Below are 11084 nucleotides of genomic sequence, written 5' to 3' on the forward strand. Positions count from 1 at the left end.
GGAGAATGTGTAGCTCCTGCAATCTTTCACCCCTACAATCACAGACTCGTTTGAACAAGGTAATCCTATGATAGTGAATCTCACGGAAACTTCTCAACCAGATCAGAACCTGCCGTGGTGAAGAAATGCGATGCATGGGGTATTTTCATCGGAGTACTTTCTACTAGTGTAGTATTTTAGGGCTTCAAAACGTGACGTTCGACCATTGTGCAAAATGTTCTGGCAAAGACGGAGCACTACAATTACTACGACCCCGATGCTTAGTCCAACAAAAAACGATTGCTGATAGCAAACGCAGCATGAAGCGCAGCCGGATTTTGCCTAGTGGGCCTTCAGCCAGGAAGATGGCTGTTCAGATTAGCAGGCGAAGTCTGGAGCTAGAAACACACCTCTCGTTCAGCAAGGCGTTCGGATTTCTCGGTGTACTGATGGTCTGCGTTCTAGCGGTTTGTATCGTCTGGACATCGTGGCTGATTTTCCTAGCACTGGAGCCGAACAAAGCAGCTAATTGGCTCATGAACACGACATCGTACGACAACGGAGAGTTTTGGCTGATCAACGATTCGAATCCTGGCATTACGCTGGCTGGAGCTGTGGGTCTCGTCATCGTCAATATCCTCTACCTGATTGTGGCACTGCAGATGTTTGTCTGGAGGAATAGGCTGATTGACTTGGCTCATCAAAAAGAAATGACTGCGTCGAAGCCTCGTGCACTGTGGCATGAGCTTACATCGCTCAAGGGCAAAAATCGCAAAAAATGGGTACGATTGAAGTTATTGTTTGACATTCTTTTCATTTCCATCCTGATCAAATCAACGTACAGAATGCGTTCATGAAGCTGATAGACTTGACGACGGAGACTGCGATGCTTCGACGGCTTCTCCAAAACGGAATCCCTACGCCTCTGACGTACGGATATGCGTGCTTTCTGGCGGTGAATTCACTGTCTTGTGCTGTAAACATCTTGACGAATCGGTTCTCAGCTTTGACGGAGATTTTCATCGATTCGGTGTACGTTTGCTTTCCTTTTTCATCTATATGTGCTTATTTGCTTAATGGTATCCTAATACTCGAGTTTACATGTATCTGGCTTACAGGTTTGACTTGTCTGCTGCTGTTTTATTCCCAATTGCGACGCTCATCTATTGCTACTTCAATTTTGACTTCGATCGAGACGTCTTTCGTATTTACCTAGAAATTCTACCACCTGGGAGCTTTGAGCATATTGCGAGATCATTCGCAAGCCCATCGGAAGTCGCGCTATTTCGCATATGCTTCGATTCGCTTCGCATTTCCTCGGTGCTTGACTTTCTGTTGCGGATAAGCATGAATCTGACGTTTTGCTACCGCTTTGAGCGCGTTTTAGTCGCGCTAGTTCATACTCGCCAGCAAGCACGTAGATTCCAGAGACGTAAGTCTGCAAGATTTATCCCTGTTGCTCAGAATGCGGTGCCAAAAGGGGTGGCGGTTGTATTTCTCGCATTGAGTCTCGCTGTTTTGCTGGCTACCAACAAGGCTGTCTCGAACTCAACAGCGTTATGCTCGATACACTCCGAGTGTGTAGTGTACGCTCATCAATGGGGAACCAAAGACGATTATTGTCCCTGTCTCATCCTCATTGACATCGATCTTGCACCGAAGACGTACGAAGAGTGGATAAGCCCCATCGATGCATACGAGAAAGTGAAAGTGCTGGCAGCACCAGGAATGTTAACATCGTTGCAAGTGATCAATCGCCAGCTACTCGAATGGCCCGAAGAGCTGCGATTATGTCGCAATCTAAAAACTATGTGCGAGCTAGGTGCTGTATTTTGCTGTATTTTACTTTTCAGCTCTAACATGTCCTGCATCTCTACTATTCTTTGTTAATAGTTACCTCATGTACACTAGCACACAAAAAGTTCCAGCCTGGGCGATAGAACTCCGACAGCTCGAGACAGTGTAAGTAAATACATGGACCTCGGGTTTGATTCTTACTGACTGACCACATACGCTATCTGGTGCAGTTACATCGAAGGGAAATATGGCAGTCGAAACCTCAACGAACTTCCTGACGATTTGTTCAGCAATTGGCCCTGGTTGTCGACACTTCACCTGGGGGTGCACCTGGATCTTGAAGAGCTTCCGCCCTTCACTGGAGTTCCTCGTCTCCAAAGCTTATCTCTCGCTTGGTTGGATCTACTGCGAGAGTTACCAACATTTGAGCATGTTCCAAAGCTCAACCGCTTACTGTTGTCAATCATGCCAAGGCTCGAAATGATACCTGATCTATCGCCACTGAACAACCTGGTGGAGTTTGCCATAGGTGGGCCCAGTTACCTCTGCTGCAATGGTTTCATGGGCCAATGCGCCTTGGATCATGTTTCGTGTCGGGCTAACAGTGCGATGTTGACTCCCGCAACCACATGCTTGAGCTATGGTACGGATCAGAGTCTGAATATGGCGCCGTATCATGGTGATGCCACCACAGAGAAGGTATTCGAGGCGTTCAGCGCCAACATTTGTCAGGCATCAGTTTTCGATACGGCTGGCTTGACTATATTCCCAATGAAGGAGGCGATTGAGATGTGCGATGGTAAACCGTATCGCGAGTGCCACCTCCCAGGAAATATCACGGGTATCTGCTACAACGCTCGGTTCCAAGTTCTTTCATGTCTTGTAGACGAAGACTATATTGAACTGCGGCGAACCGAAATTAAGAGAGGTGTCGGTCAAAAGTGCGACCCAGTCGAGGAGAAATGGCTTGGTTGCAGCGAGTAAGTGTTTCAAGCCGCTATATGGGCTATTGTACTTTAAAAAGTGAATAGTTCTAGCTTTTACCACTTAGCCTATGCATTAGACTGAATCGAAGTACTTCGAAGTAGCAAGTTCAAGGCTACTACACCTTAATACTCCTACTATCTACTACTTCGAAATAGGAAGGAAGGAATTTCTTCTGTATTTACAGGTCACGCACATACAACAGAGATCGGTGTCTACGCACAGCTCGAAAAAGAGCTGTGAAGATCCCGTTAAGATGGTTGAAGTGGCGGAACGAAACACTTTGTTTAACCTCCCACATCCAGCACACCCAATCTACAAAGATCCCGATACCAAGCTGGCAGGGGCCCGTTGTGAGTCCTCTTGCTAATGACGAGGTGTGTTTCGGAGGAAATAGTAGAGAGAAATTGAGCAGGCAATCGCAATGTACTCCGGGCACATGTCGGCAGTGGCGATCGCAGTGTGGAAACTACCTCGGTTCCGACAAATGACAGCAAGCGAACGGACGATCGATGTTTCGTGGAACCCCTTTCAGCGGAATAACTTTGACCGTTGGATAAGTAGTAGCCCCTGGATCTCGCTTAATCCGTTTTATGAATTTGTAGCAGCCACTTTGTGTTTTGGTAGGATTTGTCAGAGAAGCCTCTCGTACACGAATGCTGTGCTACATCAGCGAAACTTCAGACATCCTCATACCGGGTTCGACCAACCCCAACACAACGAATCCCTTCGCTCGCCGAACGTGAGAGTAGAATGAAAAGACGGAGCTGTGTGTTTTGAAAATGGCCGTGAGAATTGCCGTGGCAATGTACATCGACTCTGGACGCATGTCTTTCTTCTCGAATACGATGCGGTTGGTAACTCCGAGGACTAGTCCTTTAAACCCATGCTGACAAGTCCGAAAACAACCAGCTCCACCTCAGAAGTGATTGTAAGTTTACTGCATACGTGAACACAACCGGTGGAGAGCATAATGGTAGTGGAAAAATTTACAGTTAAAGGCAACGCGCGGAGACCCCATCGCAAATACGAATACTTCGATTCCGTCGCCTTTGCTTGGCCGTCCGCCGCGAAAAATGCTTCTACACGCTTCAGCAACCCCAGCTGCGTAGAGCATGTTGAAAATGCAGGCAAGATAGAGGTAAATCTTGGTCGACGCTACCGGTGGGCTAGTGAAGGCCACAATCGTGTATGTTGTTCCCGAGTACGACAGCGTAGAGCCCAAAAGTTTGCAGCATCAACTGCCCCGATACCCGAACACTTTCCAGGACTATCTCTGCGGTGGAGCTTGCTCAGCGACAATATACAGAAACATTACGGGCGAATAATGCCAAGTTGTTGTCAGCGCTATTGTTGCTGTCAGGAATGCAGCTCTGGATTGGTCGGCCGGCTTTTCGCCCGAGAAAAAGTTGCCCAGAATGAAAATGTAGTTGACTACACATCCGAGAACCCCAGTTGTAAATCCATGTCTTTTGCCCACCCGACTCGATGGCATGACTCGTGGCCCCAGTAAGGTTGTCGCGCGAGGACCAAGACGTGGAGGTTCTGGTGAGGCTGGGAGCTGCCGGCGCCATCGATGACATCTCGGCACTCTGTCACACTAAGAAAAAATGATAACTATGTTGATGAGCATGACTCATCTCTTTGTCACTGCATTTTCAAAAACTAGTTTTTGTTTGGGACATCTCACTATTGATCGAAGCGTTCGTCGCGGCTCTAAATTCATCCACTGCCACTTACAACTGTCAGTTCTGGGCCTTGATCACCTTGAGATCGTTCAAAAAAGCTACGACCTCCTGCGAGAACGTAGGGAGATCCGTCTGCCCGCTCCACTGCAGACATTCGCCGTCCATCTTTGACGCTGCCTCGAGCTGCGGCTGTGTCAGAATCTCCTTGATGTACCCGTTCAGGAACACCTGGTAGAAGGACGCAAAGTCCACCGCTGCGACGCGGTGCAGCAACTGGATGACCTCGTCCTGGAGCAAGTTCATCTCGCCCCGGGTCAGGATGTTCATGAGCGTCGATAGGAATCCCATCCGCAGCTCGCTCTGGAATCCAGTGAAAGCGAACAGGCTCTGCGCCTTGTCGACACGGTCCAGCAACCCGAGCACTTGTTTGCAAATGCGCGGAGCCAGATTGGAGCCTTCGCGGCTCAGCACACTCGCGAGACTCTGGAAGATAGACAGGAAGTATGTATGGGCTTGATCTGACGCATATCCGCGCTCGCGAACGCCATCGGGGGTGAACTGACCGGAGTACACAATGAAGAAGCGGTAGTGCTTCTCCAGCAACTGCTCCACCAAGGCCACAAAGTAGCCAAGAATGACCGAATCACTCTCCGGGTGGGAAAAAATTGACTAAGCAACATAAATGCAGTTAGTTGTGGAACAACGGCGAAACTGAAGGTACAGCAAGTGCCAAACTTACCTCTTTTAGCGGGCCGAAACACAGGTCAAGAATGTTTTGCAAGAACGAGGAAAACACTGACGTCGGCTCCTCGACGACAATCTTCAGTAGCTGCAAAAACCCGCACAGAACCATCAATCCAGCATTGCCTTGGGTGTGCAGTCTGTTAGCGAAAAAACAAGTTAGTTTAGATAGCATATACAAAGAGCAATCCAGCCATCGTTATGAAGGACGGCCACGTACACTGCTGAAAGCTGGTTGTCGTTAAAGATTTCCACGAACGTGCGCATGATTTCTGAAACGGTATCCTTCTGCATTTCCTTGCGAATCGACTTGAGCAACTGAGCATACAAACGCACAATCTCGTTCACGACCTTGAGCGCGCTCTTAATCTGAGTTTTAGATTGGGGTCCGCTTGATGCCGCCATTTTGCGAATCGTTGTGAAGTAGGTCGTCAGCAGCGCCATCAGCGATGGGAACGAGGACTGGAATACCGAAAAGAACGCGTCCTTCGCTACCTTCGGCTTCGTTTCCACCGAGCGTGCGAGGCAGCGAACCAAGTAGCAGTCCCGCCTTAGCTGAGCAACCATGGCGTGCTCAAGCACGCGCTGCTCGTTTTGATGCAGGGCCACAGCTGATTGATCAATCGATTCACGAATCGGGATCAGCAAAGAACCGTAAGCGTTCTCCCACGGCTGGGATTCATTCGATGCGCCATTGCCTCGAAGAGAAATCGCCGAGTTCAAAATGGAATTGGACATGGAAGTGTAGAGGTCGCCTTGAATCGCCAGCGGTAGGTGCAAGCTGAACTGGTGAATGTGCGCCTCCAGCTGGGTCATGGACGGAATCTGGAGCATATCCTCGTACGACAGCACAAAACCAAGGTTTGCTAGCAGTTGCATCGAGTTCTGCATCACAGCTAGCGGGGACGGCACGATGCTCGTATCGAGCGTGTGAAGAAGCACCTGAAGCACACTCTCCGAAGCATTCAGGACGTCTTGTCTAGCGCCGCTCTTAATCACAAATGGAATGCAGCTCAAGCAGAACCTGATACTCGTCAGCGCCTCACACTGCAACTCGGCAAATGCGTCGCCACGGGTGTGCAGTCTGTGCTGCACCATATATTCCGACATGGTGATAAACAAGTGCAGGATCTGCCAGCCAGCCATTTGCTGGTTCACGTCGTCGCTGATACTGTAGTAATTCGCACAAACACTGGAGAGGATCGCGCTGTTGACCGTCAGATCTCGAATCACACAGCGCTGCTGCTCCCCTTGTTCCGACTGCTGGGCGATCACCGGCATCTCGTGGATGTGGAACAGCACCTTCTGAGTAACGTCCTGCACACGGGGCAACATGATCTCCAGTAACGGGGGTGCGCACGAAGGCAAAGCTGCAATTCGTCGAATTAGTGCAATGCAGTCCACAACAAATTGCTTCCTCTCCGAGAGTTCCACCATCGTAGCGGCACCCCCGGAGCCATTTCCACTCGCAATGTCCGTTCTCACCTGCGCCAGATCCTGCAGCGATCCAGTTCCATAGGCACCACCCGTGCTCTCCAAGTCAAACGCGGCACTGTTGTCTGCATCCTCGTTGTCTCCGTGTGTTCCAGCGTCGTCGCCGTCATCCAGCTCGTCCAACTGGTTTCTATTCGACTCGTACGTCACGCGCTCCACCAGGTGCAGCATGACGGCCACCAGCCCCTTCTCATAAGCCGTCAGCACTGCGCGCACGCGTTCGTTGGCAGCGCCCTCATTCTGCTCCACCTCCTCCACGTACGACACGAACACCTCCCACACACTCAAGCAGTTGAGAAATCCCTCCACATGGGGCTGCTTGGTCGTGAAGGCGTGCACCGACTGCAAAAAGGTGGGCAGAATATCGCCGTACTTCGGGTTCTCCAGCCTCTTCAAATGCTGCGTGAGGAACAGCTCCACGAACTCGCTCAGCTTGTCCAGGTACTGCTCCGTGGCCCTGCCGATCAGCTGGTCCTCCACCGTCTTCTGCAGCAGCGGACACAAGCCGAACATGACCTGGCCCACGATGTCGTCCACTCTGGCAGGCACAAAGCGCTTGCTCATGAGCTCCGCCAGACACTGCAGCGCCGTGGCGCTCGACACGCACATGTGCGACGTGAAGCCTCTGTCGAACACGCCCTCCCAGTTCCTGGCCAGCTCGAACAGCAGCGCGATCCACGCGTCGCTCACGTGGTCGGCCACGGGCGCCCACGTGATCAACGAGTTGAGCGTCGTCAACGCCACGTTAGCGACGCGGTCCTGCTCGACGACCGCCTGGGCGTCCCCCGACGTCCGCATGACATGGCTACACCCCTTCAAGATATTGGCCAGCAGCGCCAGGACACTGGGCAGCTGCGTCGTCAACTTGTGCTTAGCCCGACGTTTAACAGTAGCCAGCACGAGCGCGTCGTCTCTCCCGAACTCGTCCACCACGACAGATAAGAGCTCGAGGCCTCTCTCCCGCGAGCGATCTTCCACCACCAGAGCTTCAACTTGGCTCATAAAGTCGGGCCAGCGGGCGTCCGCCGGCGTCCACTGGACGCGCGCAATGTCCGCCAGGACCTTCCTCAGCTTGCGCTGCACGAACGCGATCTGCGCGCCCGCGGCGGACGCCGAGGCCAGCAGGTAGTCCCAGACGAACTGGCGCACGTGCAGCTGCTCCGCGACGGGAAAGTGCGCCCACCGCTGGGCCACGTACTCCTCGAGCGTCGTGGCCGCGAACCACAGCGCGTACTCGCTGCGCGACGTCTGCAGCAGCTGGAACAGCACGGGCAGGCAGGCCGCGGGCGTCTCCTTGAAGCGCGTGAGCTGCGCCTCCAGCTGCAGCTTGTCCGCCGCGGGCGTGGCCGGGTCCAGCAGGCGCGTGAGCGCGCCCTCCACCTCGGCGATCATGGCGCTCGGGCTGGCTGAGCTCATGGCGGTCGCGTCGCGTCACGTCACGTCGCGACGTGCTGCAGGTCGAGGGTATCTGGCTGTGTGTGTGTGTGGTGCGCGGATTGTACGTTGCGTACTGTCGGTTTGTGTCTCGACGGTGTATTACGCCCCAGGTGTCATTGTGTTGCGCCCAATTTTTTTTTTTTAATTGGAAATGGGTTCAAAAATGCTGCCACGCTCGTATGCAGGCGAGGAGGAGTCGAGCTGCCCCAAGTGGCTGCTGTTTGCGAGGGAGGAGCGCGATGATACGCTCGTATTTACTGTCGTGGTGACGCTGCAGTCGCGACATGCTGTCGCCGAGCTCCGCGTGGACGCCGCCGCGTTAACTCGGCACGTAAGAGCGCCGTGTTGTAATGGGCGAGTGCTGATGGCTACATTTTTGCTGATGGCTACACTTTTGCTGGTATCATTAGAGTGAGGAGCTGGGACTGGAGATGCAGGCGGACGCGTTCAAGACGCTGCTGTACAAGGCGCTGGAGCAGCGCGAGTGCGTGGACGTGGAGCTGGAGGCGGAGGACGACGCCGTGACCCAAGTTTTCCTGTCGCTCACATACAAGTTCAGCCCCACCATCTCCCGGAGGGGCATTTTCCAGCTGCCCATCATGGCTACAGACGCGCCGCAGAGTCTGGTGACGCTGCTGGCCAGTGTTCATGCCTCACCCCCGCTGTCCATGCTGTCCGAGCAGCAGCGGCGGAAGAAGGAGCAGCTGGAGCACAAGCAGAAGACAATGGCTGCAGCAGCTAAACTCAGTGCTGATCAAAATTCCAGCAGCTCAATAGCCACTCAAGAGGTGAAGGGGGTGACTGCTGCTGCATCCCAAAGCTCAGACAACGCAACTGCTACGCCGGCGGTAAATCCGATGGTGCTCAAGAGGAGACACGTCCCAACGGGGACCATGTACGTTGCATTTTTGTTTGTTTGTAGATATACTACCAGGAGGGTTGCTCAACGATGTTTTCATTTTTTTGTTTTTTTTTTTGTGTTTGCAGGCGACGGAAGGGTCCACGAGGCGCCAAGTTGGCGAAGAAGTAGCGGTGCTATGTTTTACTGATCAACTTTTTGGCAACGGAACTTCGGCTGTTGTCCATTTGATACGTTGCCCCATTTCCCAGGTTCCTTTGCGGCGAGACCCGTTGCGCGTGACGGTGCCGTCGCCGTGGCGAAGTCCAGCGTGCCATGTCCCCTCGTACACCTCCATCGTCGCCATGACGAGCTCTTTGCCGAAACCATGGGCTAGTCCGTCGCGCCAAGACCCTTCGTAGAAACTACCGTCCGGACGCGTGTACTTGCCCTCGCCGTTCATCCTGCCATCTTTCCAAGAACCAACGTAGACTGCGATCCCTGTTGGGAGCTGTTGGTCACCAGCGCTACTTGCTAGTGCGGCTCCGATGATCTTTTTGAGTGCGCCAGAGGAGGCGCTGGTGTTCCTGGCGACGGCGAATTCCATTCGGCCGTAACCATGCCGACGTCCCTTCTGGAATTCTCCGTCGTACTTACTCTTGTTGGAGCCGCGCGTCAGGACGCCTTTGCCGTGGAAGAGATCGTGCTGGTACTCGCCTTCGTACCGGTCGCCGCTATCGAGCCACCTCTCCTTACCTACGCCATGTTTCTCACTTCGGCGCCATTCACCGTCGTACACGCGCTTGCCGTGGTGAGAAGTAAAAACTCCGTGCCCATGTCTGTAGCCCTGGAAGAATTCTCCTTCGTACTTGTCCCCATTCACGAAGGTCAGTTCGCCTTTGCCGTGCCGGATCCCGTCTGCGAGTTCTCCCTTGTACAGGGCCCGCATTTCGGCAAGGGGCTCCAAGAGAACGAACGTTACGCCAACTAAAACCGCTCTGAGCGTGATACCTGCAGTAGAATGGAGACAGCATTCCTCTGTATTCTTGGCAACGCGGTGGTCATGTGCAATCTTGAAAGCGTCGGATTCACAGGTTATTGCTGGCGCGATAAGTAGCAAGTTCGATCACATGACGTTCATCCGAAATGTGTTTTTCCGGTGCTGTCGAAGCTGTCCCACTTTCATAGGGATAATAGTTACCAAACGCAGCATTCGGTCACAGCCGATCAAGATAGAGTATTCGATAAGCTGGTAGCTCGCGTTCTTTGGTAGACGCCGAGTCTCAATTGGAAAGTTCCTCCATGGCATCGCGACTTTACTAATCACGCAGGTCACAACTACAACTGAGGCTCGGACAGTTGACATCAAATGGCTGGCGAACGTCCCAACGTTTTCGCAGAGCTCCTGTGGATTTTGTGGTGAACATGCTTCTATTGAAACAAAGTCTCCATGCAGTTTTGCTGGACAAGTTCTCATGTCTTATCTCCAAACGTTTTGAGTCATTTCATTATGACGCCAACAAAACATGACGAGCAAGTTAAGTTGAGTGGAGACTCTCAGCGCGCTGCGTGTGTGGCGGATCTCAACGGAGAGCTTGGTCGAACGTGTTGACAGCACGACAACACCACCAACGAGTGGGCCACGTGGAAACTTGCCTGCGCCTTCTTGCCACTGCAAAGTCGCCGTTGCGACATCGCTGGAAGTTCACCCTGAACCGCTTCAAGTTGCAGCGGAGCCTGCGACGAGTCGGCTATGCCGCCCCAAGCACCCACCCCGCCCGGATCTGCTGCATCGGCCGTTCGTGTTCAAGTTCACTCTGAACCACTTGTTCCAAGCAAGTCAAAGTAAGTTGCTTTGCCGTGTTAGCCCGGATCGGCAGCAACCAGGTTGAACCAGCACACTCGTGCGGATCGGCAGCTTGAACCAGTCGACCGATCGAGCACGGCAACTTCAAAGGCTGTCAGCGCACAAACGCGGCGCCGATGCCGAGAACCTCTGCGACGAGGCAAGGCGTGGAGGACACAAAAGTGGCGCCAATAATTTAGTGTTACAAGGTGACGACACGAGTTGTTCAGAACCTCCATGGTGGCGGTGGGGGGTTGAAAGAGAACTACGTGGGGGTCGA

At 52.8% G+C, this 11084-nt stretch overlaps 3 protein-coding genes across 3 annotated transcripts; 1 reads left to right on the forward strand and 2 right to left on the reverse strand.

The window, feature by feature from the left end:
- Positions 1-4505: 4505 nt before the first annotated feature.
- Positions 4506-8099, reverse strand: IUM83_01324 (exportin-6-like protein; the record flags this gene model as incomplete). Its single annotated transcript, XM_067925169.1, has 3 exons — positions 4506-5117; positions 5188-5329; positions 5410-8099. 3 exons carry the CDS (start codon positions 8097-8099, stop codon positions 4506-4508), a joined length of 3444 nt encoding a protein of 1147 aa, XP_067797322.1.
- A 184-nt stretch (positions 8100-8283) lies between these two features.
- Positions 8284-9150, forward strand: IUM83_01325 (Tail-anchored protein insertion receptor WRB; the record flags this gene model as incomplete). Its single annotated transcript, XM_067925170.1, has 3 exons — positions 8284-8451; positions 8531-9015; positions 9108-9150. 3 exons carry the CDS (start codon positions 8284-8286, stop codon positions 9148-9150), a joined length of 696 nt encoding a protein of 231 aa, XP_067797323.1.
- Positions 9151-9169: 19 nt separating this feature from the next.
- IUM83_01326 (Phosphatidylinositol-4-phosphate 5-kinase) lies at positions 9170-9907 on the reverse strand (the record flags this gene model as incomplete). The annotated part of the gene is made up of 1 exon (XM_067925171.1): positions 9170-9907. One exon carries the CDS (start codon positions 9905-9907, stop codon positions 9170-9172), a length of 738 nt encoding a protein of 245 aa, XP_067797324.1.
- Positions 9908-11084: the final 1177 nt, after the last annotated feature.

The sequence above is a fragment of the Phytophthora cinnamomi genome (assembly GCF_018691715.1).
Source record: "Phytophthora cinnamomi strain GKB4 chromosome Unknown Contig14, whole genome shotgun sequence".
NCBI classification, from domain to species: Eukaryota; Oomycota; class Peronosporomycetes; order Peronosporales; family Peronosporaceae; genus Phytophthora; species Phytophthora cinnamomi.